Here is a 15,867-nt window from a genome sequence, read left to right as displayed (position 1 = left end):
TCTTCAATCCAAATGATTCTTGATACAGAAAGTTAGGGGTCAGAGAGTGTGAAAAAAGTCTACATCCAAGAACATTTAAGAGTAAACTGCTGAAGATGAAAGCCAAGAACTCAGTCATAATTCTTTTGGCATCTATGTATAAATACATTATTGAATTAAATGACTTACTGAAGGCCCTCTCACTTTTAGGGAAAGGGGATGGTGGTTCATAGGCTGAAATAAGAATTTTATTCCTACCTTAATCCTCAGTGGTTCTTTTAAGATTTCATAAGAGCCAACGGTGTCCAAAACCGTCACACAAAGTTCAGGATAGATTTTTTTTTTTCTGCTGCCCATCATCATATCTGAGGACCTTCTGTGTAAAACTGATAGTATTAGTGAAGTCCCTGGCTCTGCTCCCTTTTCAGGGTAAAATTTCTGCTTGGGGTAGGATTATGTTTTAGTCTGGTTCATTGATTATTAATTTAATTTTGTTTGTGTCTTTGATTTTGGGTTGAGGGTTGTGCGTGTTTGTTTTTTAATAGAGGTAGAAGGGGAGTAAATGTGGAGTGTTGTCCTTATGATAGAAAGGCTTACTCTGCAAAATCTTCCCTTTTCTGAGAATCCTAACAATAGTCAAACTCTGGATTTGCCTGATCTCTTCTGCAAATTCATTCTGTACTGCTGTATAAAATTCCTGTTACAGAGAAGAGTGAGACTTCTAACAGCAGCTGTAACATTTTGAATCCTCTCAGGACAAAGAAATTGATTTTGGCTGTTTTCCTGTTCTGTATTCACTTGTTCCTGGCGGTTTCTTGTGCCTGTGACCTGGCTTTGGTACTAATCTCCCGCATCTGCTACACACAGGCTGGTAAACAGTGCAAAAGTGGTGCTGGCTTTCTAAGGACTCCGGGGGATTATCACAGGCGTGCTTGTGCTAGCCGTGGGTGGTTTAGAACAGCTATAACTGATGGGAGCTGGCCCAGTGTTCCTATGGCAGATCTACTGGGAGCAGATAGAGGAGCTGAATAGGATAGAGAGAGGGAATGGCAGTTAATAATTGTTAGAACGGCACATTATTGCTACATTTACGCAGTGGGACATTTCCTGAACACGTGGTATTGCCCTCCCCCCATCCTCACTAACTCCTCTCATATTGTCCAATGCAGCATCCTTTGTGGTGGTCATTTAATTTGTTGTTTTTATCTAGCCCCAGGTTTTCAAAGTGCTATAGATTTTTGTACTGAAATACACAGGATCACTGTCGAAATTGTCAGGTGGATGCTGGAGTTTTCACAGCTGGACCGGACATACAAAGGGCTCTTGGCACCCGAAAAGGAGTGGGAAATGGAGTGAGTTTGTTCGCAGTATCCAAGAGATGACTGAGTATTTCTGATTTTTTTTCTGCTTTAGACAGGAGCAGAGATGATTTTAAATTTGAGGGAATGGAGGTTTGAATTCCCATCACAAGAAGCCCCTGGCAGCAGGGCCACCTGGGGGGGGGGGCAAGTGGGGCAATTTGCCCCGGGCCCCACAGGGGCCCCCACGAGAGTATGGTATTCTGTAGTATTGCAACTTTTTTTATGGAAGGGCCAGTGGCATAGCCAGGTGGAGCGAACAGGGGGAGCGATCACAAAAGCACTTTTACTGACAGGGTGGCACTCTGGGTCTTGGGCAGCACTTCGGCAGCGGGTCCTTCAGTGCCGCCGAACACGCCCAGAGCGAGTGAAGGACCCGCCGCCGAAGACCCACAGTGCCACCGGGTGAGTAAAACTTAAAAAGGTGCTTAATTAATTAAAGGGCCCCCAAAATTGCTTTGCCCCATGCCCCCTGAATCCTCTGGGCAGCCTGCTTGGCAGTAGCCACATGCTCTTGTTGGCAGCCTGTGCCAACGTCTGCCCTTCACCCGGAAACAGTGGATAAGCACACAAGCTCGATGCTTCTGCCGAAATGAAAAGCAGTGAAATACTTAACGTTGAAATTGTCATCATTAGGCTTCAGAGTTAGTAGCCCCTTTAAGATGAATGGCCGTCAGTCACACTTCTCTCCTAGCAATTGCTCCATGCTGTCTGCCGATTGAGGAATACGCATAGTTGTGCATTCCATTCCCATTTTGAAGGTTTTCTTTTCCACAATAAGGGCTAGAGACTTAATTTTTTTTAAATAAAGGCTTAGACTCTAGAGCAGAGGTGGCCACCTGAGTCTGAGAAGGAGCCAGAATTTACCAATGTACATTGCCAAAGAACCACAGTAATACGTCAACAGCCCCCATCCACTCCCCGCCCTTCTGTGCCTCCCGCCTGCCGGCAGCCCCCACCAATCAGCACATACTCCCCCCTCCCACCACAGTCAGTTGTTTCACATGCGCAGGAGGCTATGGGGGAGAAGGGAGAGGAGCGAGGGCATGCAAGTCTCAGAGGAAGGGGCATTGGAAGAAGGGGTGGAGTGGGGATAGGGCTTGGGGCAGAGCAGGGGGTCAAGCAGTGAGCACCCCCCAGCACACTGGAAAGTTAGCATCTATAGCTCCAGCCCCGGAATCAGTGGCTAGGTAAGGAGCCGCATATTAACCTCTGAAGAGCCGCATGTAGCTCCGGAGCCACAGGTTGGCCCCCCCTGCTCTAGAGCACAGTTACTTGGTAATTTCCAAACAATGGGGCATTGCACAGCCATTTATGTGGCTGCATAATGACTTAATGCACAGAGTCAGGCTGTCTATAATCCTGCAGTCCCAGTGTCCAGAAGTGAAAGATCTTCATGCACACACTGGTCCATGGTGGAAGTGATGAAGCAAATGGTAATAGCACTAGTTTCTAAAGCCATTGACTTTAAAATGATTTTCATTGAATTGTTTTTCCTCCAAAGTGGTAAATTTTGTAAAGTTTCAAATTAAAAGTTACTGATCATTTATTTTGTTGTAGTGTTGTGTGATGGGGAGGTCTGCCCCTTAAGGATAGTAGAGTCTAGTGGTCGGTCCACCCTGCCATGTGGCATGGCTCTTTAAGGATCCAATAGAGAGATATAGAGACATAAGGGGGATAGAGCTAGAGGGAAAGTGTCTCTGGGAATGAATAGTGTTTGGAGAAGAGATCCTGTAACTTTAGGCCCCAGGGCTAGGAGCCTTGCAGAGAGGGTGGGGCAAGGCTCCCTTCTCACCCAGCCAATAGAAAAATGAGCTGGGAGAAGGGACCGGTATAAATGCTGCCTCTTCCCTCAGAAGCCAGGTAGATGCCTGTAGATACTGCAGGGGGTGAAGAGTTTCCTGCAGGACCCTGAGTTAACAGGGAGAAGACAGCAGCAGGGGTCGGTCTGCCTGCTGAACCCTCCCAGCCTGAGGCTAGGATGGATTGGGGAAAACAGGTCAGGAGGAGAAGCTGCATAAGACCCTACTACTGTCCTGAAGCCTAAATCCAACTTCAAGGAGGAGATCCAGGAGGTTCTTGTATTAAGGAGAGGGAGAGGGACAGGGTTGTTGTGTGACGTACAACCCAGCCCTGGGAGGAGGGGTGGGCCTGCTGAACGGTGGAGGAAACTGAATAGGACTTTTACATGGTCCCAGAGAGGGCATGAACTAGAGAGGCTAAAGGAGTAAGTTACTGCTGTGGAATAAACCTGACTCTGTTAAGGGGTATATGTTAGAATGGTAAATAAACCAGACCCTGCAAAGAGGGGTTGAACGTGGTCTGGGTAATTGTTTGAAAAGATCCAGAGGGTGCTGAGTACAATGTACCGGCAGGGCATAACAGGCCATAATAGCACATGCCAGAGAGGCACGCCCTCATGGTATGCCGAACGTGTCTGAACTTTTATCATTGATTCCTCTAGGAGCTCCAATTGGCAGCTTATTTAACCAAACTGACAATGGTACCGGTAGGGATGTTGCACAGACTGCTGAACTTACTGCTGCCTTCGAGTTCACAGACTGAGCTTCTTTCTGTTCTGGATTCAATCAGTGACAAATATTCAGACAGTGTTATTGAAAGTGACATCAACGGGGAGGAAGCTGACAGCTGTAGAAAGAGGTAAGTGTGCGTCGGTTTATAGCTGAAAATTCCAGCTGGAGGTTATTACTTTGAGGGAATATATATCCATTGGACTGACAGGAGCAGAAGTCAAGCAAATGAATGGGTTTTCCTGCTGAAATGTTATTCCTGGGGGGGACTAAATCATTTTAACTAGATCACTTTTTCATAGTTATAAATATCTTAACTACAATCTGACTTTAACAGAGGAAAAATGTGATCTGTATAGTTCATAGATGTAACAAGTCATTCTTTGCTTTTAGATATTCTTCCTCCATTTTCTTATTTGCTACATTTTCTTTTGATGTATTTTATTGGTTTTAATTTGCATTTGCTTATCTATACACTTTTCTTTTCACCATTTATTTTAGTAATATTTATACTAAGTATAGCAGGCTTCAATTGTTGTAAACTGTTGCTGTGACAGACTGAGGTAGGCAGTATATGGAGTAATAAGATCTGTAAATTACAGTCAAACCTCCGAGTTACGGACACCTCGGGAATGGAGGTTGTTCGTAACTCTGAACAAGACGTTATGGGATGCTCCTCAGGGTAGACTGCTCGGAGCTGGGGCTCATAGCTCTGCAGTGGCTGCCTGGCGAGTGAGGGTGGGGACAGACAGCTGGTTCTAGCCCCCTGTCTGCAAGGGTGATGAGTAAGGCATCCTGGGGCACTGCAGTGCCGGTGAGCGCGCAGTGCAGGCTGTGGCCCTTTAAAACTGAGCTACTTCTCCAGAGCACAGGATGCAGGCAGGAGCTCGGGCTCCGGCTCCAGGCTAGCTTTCAGTAGCAGCTTGGGAAGTTTCTTTCCCAGGCTCTGAGCTTGCAAGCTTGTCCCCCTCCCAGCCCGGCAGGGAGAGGGGAAAACAGCATTCACTACCTCCTACTTATAAGAGGCTGTGGGGAGTTGGGGGAGGGAGTAGGCACAGGGAGCCCAGATGTGCCAACCTTTAAGATGCAAATACAGGCATGGTACAGTATTTGCTGGCTTGTTTGTTTTGGGTTTTTTTGTCTCTGCTGTTGCCTGGTAGCTTACTTCTGGTTCCCCATGGTGTCCAGTTGACCAGTCAGTCCATAACTCTGGTGTTTGTATCTTGTAGTCCTTTCTAAAGTTTTTCGTTTATTTTAAATATATTTGACCTTATGTGTAATAAGAAATAAAATGTAAACTAAGCAATAAATTGCAGTTTGACGCTCACAATTCTAAGAAAGCACTATACACAGAAGCTCGAATCTGAACCTTTACAAATATATAGGTATGTATGGCTTTAGATCCAGACAGGGCCTTAAGATTCTGGTGTTCTGTGTTTGAACAAAAATCAGGGGCTAACATTTCCAGTTCAGTTGCAGAGATGACAACTCGCAAGAACAGCTGTGCTTACAAAATTTCAGCCCAGGATGACAGCGATCTTAGGAGAGGAGCTAACCTAGCTAGATTTCCACTGTTTTGGCCAGTAAAAATCTTACATAATCAACTGTCTCATGAGATCACTGTCACTTTGATCCAAACAATTAATGAGGCTTCAGTATCATCATATACAAACCCAGCTTTAGCAATCAGTTCCCCTTTTAAGTCCTTGCAAGAAACACCATAGATCCATCCCTGGCCAGCTTTTCATCAGCTTGGACAGAACAAAGTGTGTGGTTCTCCCTGAATCCTAGAGGGTCATATAAACACGCTACATAGTGGGCAGCGCTGTCTTAGGTTTTGCAGAAATCTTTAAAATGTTCACAGAGCAAACTCAAAAACCAACTGTTAATTGCTCATAACTTTTCTATTTTAGGCCCCAGTCTCCAAAGAAATCAATGTAGACAAATTCTTGTGTCCCACCTGAGTCCCATTCAAGCAAGTGGGACTTCATGCTTATGCAGATGCTTTTGCAATATAGGGATCTTAATTTTTTCTTCAAGTGCTTGCTCATGTCAATTCCATTCTAGGTGCGTGCACGCTCATGTGCACAGTCGTTGGATATTTTTGCCTTAGCAGTATCTGTAGGGTCGGCTGTGAGGCCTCCTTGAGTGCTGCGCTCATTCACTGGTATATTAAGCGCCACCGACCCTACGCCCTCTCAGTTCCTTCTTACCGCCTGTGACTGGCAGTGCAAGAGCGTTAGCGGTTCTATACAACCCATTGTCTGTTTTCTTTGTTTACAGTTTGTAGGTACTTAGTTAGCCATTAAGTTAACTGTTAGGTTAGTTCAGCAATTAGAGTCCCAGCTGGGACTTCGCCCTGGGGTGGGGCATAGCCGTTCTCCAGCTTCAAACCATACTCGTCATGCAACAGGCCGATGCCTATTAGTGATGCCCACAACAGCTGTGTGAAGTGCTTGGGGGAATCCCATAGGAAGGACAAGTGCAGAATCTGTAAGAACTTTCACCCTACAACCCAAAAGGAGTGGGGTATCGGCTTGAGGGCCCTCCTCATGGAGGCTGCGCTTCATCCTGCGTTGGAGCCGTCCCGCTCGGACCCTGCGCCTAGCACCTTGGCATCGGTGTGGAGTGCTCTGCCCAGCACCATTTCCCCTCGCTGGTGCCTAAGATGCTGCAAAAGAAGAAGAGCCCTGGAGCTTCACAGGAGTACCACTTCATAGGGGTACCTCTGCAGTCAGACTCCCTAGGCCCCTAGCCTGGCCAGGTATCCCACTCCCAGGAGCTGCAGGGGACCCTGGCTTCTCCTGGGGCCCTTGTTGCCCAAAGTGGCCCTGGTGGCGAAAGATCAAGCAGGCCAGCCAGCACCGCCGATGCCACACCAGGCACCAGATTCAGCTAAGACCCCAACACTTAAGGGCAAGCCGGTCATGGAACTGCCCCATAGGGCAGCGGAGCATCCTTGCTCTCCAGACTGCAAGTGTGGAACCCCATCTCCACGGCCTAGGACTCCGGCCCCGCACACTTGGTCTCCGGTCAGTAGGCTCAGGTTCCTGATGCCGCGCTCTCCCTCTGCGAGGCATGGGACACTGGAGCCAAGGCACCAGTCCCCGTACCTCTGGTACCGGTGAGCTTCCAGCCTAAGATCACCGCAGTGCAGGTCATCATCATGGTCTCCCAGACATTGGTGCCCAACAGAGCGGGAGTGCTCCCATTCACGGCACTGGTCTCCACCTCTCTGTTTCCTCTCATCAGGCAGGGACCGATCCTCACCTTGCTGGTCGCCAGCCAGGGTCATTTCGCAGACTCAGGCCTCGACGACTCTGCCCTGGTCACCGGAAGGGCAATGGTCCAAGTTGCACTGGGAGTTTAGCCCCTTGCTGAGGAGCAGTGATTCGCCCCCAACCCGCGAAATCGGCATGGCACCTGCAGTGGTGGAATGGCCTTAGGGACAGTGGCTCAATAGCCACACTGGAACCAGTGGGGCGTGCCCATGATGCCGACCCCGTATTCCCACCGTTCTTCCCTTGCCGCCTCGGACAAACCGCCTGCGACACTGCCGTCACCAGACTCAGAACACAGGGGGAGGGATTGCTCAGTGGTTTGAGCATTGGCCTGCTAAACCCAGGGTTGTGAGTTCAATCCTTGAGGGGGCCATTGAGGGATCTGGGGCAAAAATTGGGGATCAGTCCTGCTTTGAGCAGGGGGTTGGACTAGATGATCTCCTGAGGTCCCTTCCAACCCTGATATTCTATGATTCTACTGAATGTGACGCAGGGTCAGCACAGCAGGTTACAATGCCTAAGGAGACTGAAGGGGAACCCGTCCCTCCCCTGGCAGTGCAATCATCCTAGTTGTCTCCAGACGAAGCGGTGGTGTGCCCCCAACGACTTCAAGGAGCAACAGGCGCTCCATAAAAGAGTTGCTACCAACATGAACTTAAAAATTGAGGAGTTGGCAGAGGAGTCTGACGACCTCTTTAATGTTATATCCTCTACCACCCCAGCCTGGGTTACGCTGCCCATCCACCCAGGGGTCCTTAAGATAGCCAAATTGCTGTGGCAGACCCCCCCCTTCCATTCCGCCTACCTCTAAGTAGGCGGAAAACAAGTATTACATCCCTGCAAAAGGGTTCCAATAGCTGTATACCCATCCTCCAACGGCATCACTGGTCGTGTCTGCTGTTAATGAAAGGGACAGGCAGCGCCAAGTCAGTGGCATGCCAAGAGACTGGACTTAATTTGTCAGAAAGATTTACTCGATGGCCAGCCTGCAATTTCGGGTGTCTAACCACCAGGCCCTCTTAGGCGGATACAGTTTTAATCTGTGGGACTCCCTTAACAAATACAAGGAGGCCCTCCCACAGGACCGAGCCCAGGAGTTCGATGCTTAGTTGAAGAGGGCACAGCGGTGGCGAGAGAGGCCCTCCAGATGGCTTGGGATGCTACAGACTCGGCAGCCAGGATGGTTGTTTCTGTGGTGGTCATGAGGCGCAGCTCCTGGTTACAGTCCTCTGGGTTATCCCTGGAGATACAGGCCACCATGCAGGACCTCCCGTTTGAGGGGGCAGGGCTCTTCTCTGAGCTCACGGATGCAAAGCTCCACAGCCTTAAAAACTCCCACACCACCCTTTGTTCCTTGGGCCTTCACACCCCTCAGCAGGCCAGGAAGTTGTTCCGTCCTCCACCTCTTCTGCCTCCCCAGTCTAGGTCCAGGGGAACTTTGCAACTGAGCACCAACAGGAAAGGATAAAGACAAGGGGTCTAAGCAGCATTACCCGTCATCTTTCTGTTCATCTGCTCAGCCTGGCCCTTCCAGGAACAAAGGAGGCCAGAAGCAATCATTTTGAGAGTGCACACGAGGTCGACGCCCCAGTGACATCCCAGGATCCACCCTCCTACTTTTTCCTCAACCGCCTGTGCCCCTTCCGGTCGGCCTGGTTGCAGCTTTTCTCGGATCTTTGGGTGCTCAACATAATATCTTCGGGTTACACCCCGCAGTTCATGGCCGACCCTCCCTCCCAGCTCCCTGCCTCGTCCCTCCTCATCCCTCTTCTCACTAGCAACTCCTCGTTCAGGAGGTCGAGAATCTCCTGTGCCTGAGGGCGGTGGGGGAGGTCCCTGGGGACATGAAAGGGAAAGGGTTCTACTCCCACTATTTCCTAATCCCAAAAGCAAAAAGGGAGCCTCAGACCCATTCTGGACCTGCATTGCCTCAACAGGTCTCTCAAGACGTTGAAGATTTGCATGGTATGTCGCCATCGACTTGAAGGATGCATATTTCCATTTTCCCAGGACACAGACGCTTCTTCCGTTTTATGTTGGGCCACCACCATTTGCAATTCACGGCACTGCCCTTTGGTCTCTCGTCAGCCCCAAGAGTGTTCACAAAGTGCTTAGCGCCAGTGGCCACTTACCTGAGGCGTCGAGGTGTTAAAATTTACCCGTACCTCGACAACTGGCTAATAAAGCGCCGGTCCCAGGATCAGGTGTGGCGCCATCTCAATCTGATTTACTCCACCTGTCGCAATCTGGCGCTGTTAATAAACAAGAAAAAGTCAACCTTAGTTCCAGTGCAGTGCATAGAGTAATTGGAGTGGTCCTCGACTCTCCTCAGGCCAGAGCCTTCCTCCCCGATGCCGGGTTTCGAGCCACGGTGGACCTGATCTCGTGCATGCAAATCCACCCTCTCACCACTGCTCACACGTGTCTGCAGTTGTTGGGCCAGATTGCAGCCTGCACTTATGTGGTCTGGCACGCGTGGCTCCACCTCAAGCCTCTGCAAGCATGGCTAGGATCAGTCTACGTCCCCAACAGACACAGCATGGACCATGTAGTCAGAGTCCCAGACCAGATACCGTCATCACTAACATGGTGGCAGAATCCTGGATCGGTGTTGGATGGAGTTCCCTTCTCTGCCCCATCGGTGACCCTTGTCTCCAGTGTCTCAGGGTGGGGAGCCCACCTGGGCAATCTCAGCATGCAAGGTCGATTTACGATCGCTCCCTACACATCAATGTCAGGGAACTCAGCGTGGTTCACTTGGCCTGCCAAGCCTTCCTACCTCACATAAAAAGCAAGGTGGTCCAGGTCCTGAAGGACAATACAGTGGCTGTGTTTTATATCAACAAGCAAGGCAGAGCCAGATTGTCTGCCCTTTGCCAAGAAGCCCTCAAGCTCTGGGACTTCTGTGTTCAACACGACATCCATCTCGTAGCCGCATACCTTCCCAGGGCCAGGAACACTTTGGCAGATCGCCTCAGCAGGACCTTCTTATCTCACCATGAGTAGTTCCTCCATCCAGAAGTGGTCAGCATCATCTTCCAGAGGTGGGGGACTCCCCAGGTGGACCTGTTCGCATCCAGGCAGAACAGGAAATGCCATGTTTTCTGCTTGATTCGGGGCTTGCTGTTGGACGCTTTTCTGCTCCCCTGGTCGGGGGCTCTGTTAATTCCTCCGGTGCCATTAATTCAAGAGTCCTCATGAAGATCAAGCAGGACAGGGCAAAGGTGATCCTTATAGCACCAGCTTGGCCTTTCCAGCACTGGTTCGGCACGCTGCTGGACCTCTCGGTGGCTGCTCTGTTACAGCTATTGCTCCGGCCACAACTGTTGTCCCAAAACCATGGCAGTCTTCTGCATCTGAGCCTGGTGGCACTGCACCTGATGGCGTGGCTGCTGCAGGGTTAAACACAGAAGAGCAGGAGGGCTCAGCTGGTGTCCAGCAGGTCCTGTTGGGCAGTAGAAAGCCCTCCACTAGAGTGACCTACCTAACCAAATGGAAGCGGTTTGCTTGTTGGATTTCGAAATAAAGCCCGAGTGGGCCTCGCTGCAGTTAATCCTGGACTACCTTCTGCATCACAAGCTCCAAGTCCTGTCCCTTTCATCTGTTAAAGTCCACTTGGCCGCTATCTCGGCCTTTCATCCGCCCCTCTAGTGTAGGTCGGTTTTCACCCAGGACATGACTGCCAGGTTTCTCAAGGGCCTCGAGTGCCTCTACACACACATCAGGGACTCCGTCCCTCTGTGGGACCTGAATCTTGTGCTATCACAACTCATGGGACACCCCCCCCTCCCACCTTCGAGCCTCTAACTGCCTGCTCTCTCCTTCTTTCTTGGTTGCAATAACTTCGGCCCACAGGGTCTCTGAGATTAGGGTGCTTGCCTCGGAACTGCCCTATACAGTCTTTTACAAAGACAAGGTCCAACTGCAGACACACCCGGCTTTCCTCCCCAAAGTGGTCAGACAGTTACTTATCTGTCTTTTTTCCAAAGCCACATAGGTTGGAGGAGGAGCATAGGTTGCATTCCCTAGATGTCAGGAGGGTGCTAGCCTTCTACGTTGAAAGGACCAAGCCATTCCACAGATCAATGCAATTGTTAGTCATGGCGGCTGACCGGATGAAAGGTCGTCCAGTGTCTGCTCAAAGAATTTCTTCTTGGATCACTGCCTGCATTTGCTGCTGCTACGATCAGGCAAAGGTGTCCCCTCTGGCAATTGTCACTGCCCACTCAACCAGGGCGCAAACCTCTTCAGCACCTTTCCTAGCCCAGGTGCCTATCCAGGACATCTGTGGGGCGGCCACTTGGTCGTCCATCCACATGTTCACATTCCATTATGCACTTACTCAGCAGGCCTGGGACAATGCTGGCTTCAGTAGAGCAGTGCTGCAAGCCGCAAGACCGTGAACTCAGAGCCCACCTCTGAAGATACTGCTTGCGAATCACCTAGAATGGAATCAACATGAGCAAACACTTGAAGAAAAATCAGTTACCTTTCTTTTCATAACTGTTGTTCTTCGAGATGTCTTGCTCATGTGCATTCTATTACCTGCCCTCCTACCCCTCTGTTGGAGTTGCTGGCAAGAAGGAACTGAGAGGGCGTAGGGTCAGTGGCGCCTAATATACCAGCAGATGAGCGCAGTACTCAAGGGGGCGCCAAGGCCGACCCTACAGATACTGCTAAGGCAAAAATCTCCAATGCCTGTGCACGCACCTCGAATGGAATGGACATAAGAAACACATCTCGAAGAACAGCAGTTACGAAAAGGTAGGTAACTGTTTTTTTTCTTTTAAATCTAGCAAAGTGACAATACCTCATGGAGAACTAGCTGCATTCCAAGGCTCCTGTCTTGCAAACATTTATGCACTTGTCCAACCTCATAATTCACAGCCCCGAGGCACAGTTTGGTTCCTGGTTTCCCCCTCACTCCCTGGGGAATGTAATCTTTCCCCAGTCTTTCCTGGTTGAGATTACTTTTGTTAGGGGGCTTATTCCTTCACCCACTTACTTCCCTGGTCCTTCTCGCATGAACAGAGAGCAACGATACCCCAAGTCCAAAGGTGCAAACAATTGGATGTTTATTGGGGTGAACTTCCAGCAAGCATGATTCCAGTTTCCTTCCTTAGTGTCCCCCTTCCCAGCTCTGACACCACAGAGCCTTACCTGTGTCCCTGTTCCCATTCCTGCCCTTAGCCAAACATGATTCCAATTTTCCCACCCCCATTCCCTGTTCCCATTTCCCTCTTTAGCAAAACATGATTCCAATTTCCTTACCCCCATTCCCTGTTCCCATCTCCCCCACCCACACACCCACCTCCTCACTTCCAGATTGACTGCAGACTATATAGTAAAACTTGAGTTCTGCTTAGCTATATCTTAACCAATCATTTTCCTGAAATTTAACTAACCAATCCTAACATATTGTAACATGATTATGTAACCAATTATATCCCGCCACCTTAATTAGTTTACACCCAGCAAAATTAATTATACAGCAGACAGGAACAATCACAGAACCAGACAGAGATTATACAGACAAACAATAGCAAAGTGGGAACTATAATGACAAAACAATATAGAAGTGAGGATTTCACATCCCAGCTATTGATAAGTGAGTTCTTGCCCGAGAGGATGCTATCAAACTAAGTTTCCATTTACATTTTCTAGGCACTTCCCTTTCACTGGAGGTGACAGGCACTATCAGGACAGGACTCTATTCCTAACAGCCCAATAGCACCTTATTTCAATGTGACTATTTTGGAATGTGAGGATGTGACCGGTCGCTTCCCAGCATATGGCTGCCTCTGCTGCTTAGCCAAAGGCCTTAGCCTAAGAACAGGGCCTCAGACTGTCACAGTAAGAGAAGGACCTTACAGTGATTTTGATTCTTTCTTTTATGCCTCTATAACTAGCCAAGTGATAAGAATATACCTAAATTCTTTGAGTACAGGCCTTTACCGACGGGCCTGAATATCTATATCCTAACAACTTTCCTTTCTGCACTGGCTCAGTTGTGCTGGCTGGTATGTTGTGAGCATGGAGTCCAGGCTTTGCACAGTCCTGGCCCCTGCCCTCCCACTCCTTGCCCACCTGCACAGGAAGGGGGATGGCAGATCCACAAAGGCTAATGCAATCTAGAATGTGGGAAACACACAGAGGATGAAGGAGGAAACTTACACTACCTCACTTCCTTGCCAGGGAGCACAAGGTGAGCCAGGATCTCTCCCATAATAAATATTGTTGGGCAGGAAATTATAGCAAAAATAACTGAACATTCCTGCAGAATGTATTTAAGTTATTATTAACATTCATTTTAATACCTAAAACCAGACGGTGGTGGTGATTTTTGTTTGTTTGTTTTTGGTGTGTTTTGTTTTGAAGGTGGGGATGTAAAATTCAGGATTTTCTTTTGTTTCCCTCCTTGCCCCCCTTACTCCTTCAGGAAGCACCAAGGGTCATGGCAAGCATTAGAGAGCAAAGTAAGGCAGGATCTGATAAGCAAAGGCTTGGAAAAGATGCATTCTGCAAACAGGAGAAAAGAAAGGTAAAGAAAAATTAGTATTTGATATGGGGGAAAATACAACTCCTTGTACCTCATATCTCCCAAGAGTCGTCCTTTTTGTGAGAAGTGTTTTAGAATTCATGAAAATATTCACAAACATGTGTCTTCTACCACTGTTGTCCCAGTTCTCGGAATGCATGTGAATATGGAACTCCTGTTTCATAAAGCATCCTGTACTTTTACTGTACAATAATATTAAAGTCCTTGCAAGGGAAATATTGATGCTCCACATGTTTTGCCCACTTGCGTCCTTGTATGTAACATTTGTTCTAAGGCTGCTTACTCATTGAATGCTATATTTCATACAGTGAAGTGGAAATTGGGTTGGGGTGGCGAAAATAATACATACAGTATGTCAATTTCTAAATATGGTTTACATTAGTCTCCCAAAGTACAATGAATATTTTTTGCCAGGATATGACTATACAGTCAAGCAAACCATTTTGTGCCGGAACTATTATAAATCATTTTTAAATTCAGTTTCCGTTTCTTAATATAGCCTGCTAAAGAAGAAGCAACTTGCACTCATGGAAAGAGCATCATTCTCTCATCTCGGATGTTTGTCTAGACACCCTCCTGTGGAACCTTCTGGCCAGCCTGATTCATTGAACACTTCTGCTGCAGAAGCCATTGAGCTATTAGACACAGGGGAGAAGATATTTCTGTTCCGTGATCAAAGGGATCCCATACTTGCTTTGCATAGTTCTCCAAGAAAAAAGAAAAAGAACTTCCTAAATTCCAAAAAGGCTGCATGGGCAAACACAGGCTAATGAGGTAGATAGCCATTTAGTTCATCAATTAGTGAGACGAAGGTTATTTCCAAATAAGGGTCATGAAAAAGGAGCTGGTGTACGTTGAAATCATCTGAATCATTGTTAAAAAACAATTTTTGTATAAGTTGCAATAGTTTGATTTTTGCATTGTAAATAGTTTTTATTCTTAGAACTGCATTTTGTGCTCTTGTCATCCAGCAGTGCACAATCTGTATCTATTAACTATTGTTTTAGTATGCGCAGGAGCAGTAGGTGAATTTTTGCCATACTCTGTGATGCACATTACATAACTGAGGGCAGGATGTAGTGCTCATATAATTCAACGCACCAGTTTTGTACTCTCAGCGTATGCGCAGTGTGCCTAGCCATTTCATAGCATTGTCTTCAGCCAGGTGAAGAGCTGGTAGCTCGCAGTCAGCAGGCACTTGTCATGGATCTGCAACATACTCTGAAATTGACTGCATCTACATTGTGGGTCATTAGAGAAACCCCATTTGAAGAGATTGGCCGCACAATTGTCCTGTCCTGTTTGAAACTGGTTCAGGGAAGCCCACATGAGCCTTGGCAGGTCAGATGGTTGGATCGGTGATGAGAGAGTGATTTACGACTATCATCGCTGACTCATTATGCCAAGCAGATTCCACCGTCATGTCTTGTGGTGGTATAAGTGACCATAAAGAGTATCTAGAAGACAGGTGAACTTAGCAGGTGGTTGAAGAGGTCTGAGTACAGAGGCAAGTCACATTTCTCACAGATCTTGGCCGGGAGCATAATGGAGGCCCCCTTGTGGCGAATATGGGGCGGTGCTATGTTACTAAGCATTGGCAGCCATGGCAACTGAGTTGCACATAACATCCCAGTAACACTGCGCATAGCTTTGTTAAGCTGCATGTCAACCAGCCTCATGTGAGATGAGCAACAGCAGACAGAAGCACAGTGCTCTGCTGTTGAATACTGATTTGACTGTTTGCTATATTTTTATTATTGTTTATATGTTGTGGTAACTTATGTGATGTCAACCCTGCTTAATTATTGCAGGATACAGTACTAAATACAGATAAGGATAAGGAAAAACTGTATACCAGATAACTGTGGTAATTATTAATAAATAGTTTGTTAATAACCACTATAAATTTGGTTTTATTTTTGCAAAGTGCTTTCTAAAATTACAGCAAGTGGGCTAGATCCACCAAACACTTATGGATGTGCTTAATTTTGCTCACCAGAGTAGTTCCATTGCCTTCAGTTTTTCACCAGCTTCCTTAAACTTGACTGTTTAAATTCGGCTCAGGCATAAGTGTGTGAAGAATTTGGCCCAATCTTTGTACTAGTGGAGCAACAATATTGTATCTGCTCACAGACAAAGGGGGAAAATGGTAATTATAT

The 15,867-nt window shown here is 47.8% G+C and overlaps 1 protein-coding gene across 1 annotated transcript in view; it reads left to right on the top strand.

The window, feature by feature from the left end:
* EVC2 (EvC ciliary complex subunit 2) overlaps positions 1 to 15,566 on the top strand; it is a 160,730-nt gene extending 145,164 nt beyond the window's left edge. The window contains exons 20-22 of the mRNA XM_077814642.1: positions 3,802 to 3,998; positions 13,589 to 13,690; positions 14,208 to 15,566. Of these exons, the coding sequence (XP_077670768.1) occupies positions 3,802 to 3,998; positions 13,589 to 13,690; positions 14,208 to 14,478 (570 nt within the window). The 3' untranslated portion in view covers positions 14,479 to 15,566. The remainder of the gene's footprint in view (positions 1 to 3,801; positions 3,999 to 13,588; positions 13,691 to 14,207) is intronic.
* The last annotated feature ends 301 nt before the right edge of the window (positions 15,567 to 15,867 follow it).

Source organism: Eretmochelys imbricata, chromosome 4 (genome assembly GCF_965152235.1).
Source record: "Eretmochelys imbricata isolate rEreImb1 chromosome 4, rEreImb1.hap1, whole genome shotgun sequence".
Classification (NCBI taxonomy): domain Eukaryota; kingdom Metazoa; phylum Chordata; order Testudines; family Cheloniidae; genus Eretmochelys; species Eretmochelys imbricata.
This window is presented reverse-complemented; position numbering and strand designations above follow the sequence as displayed.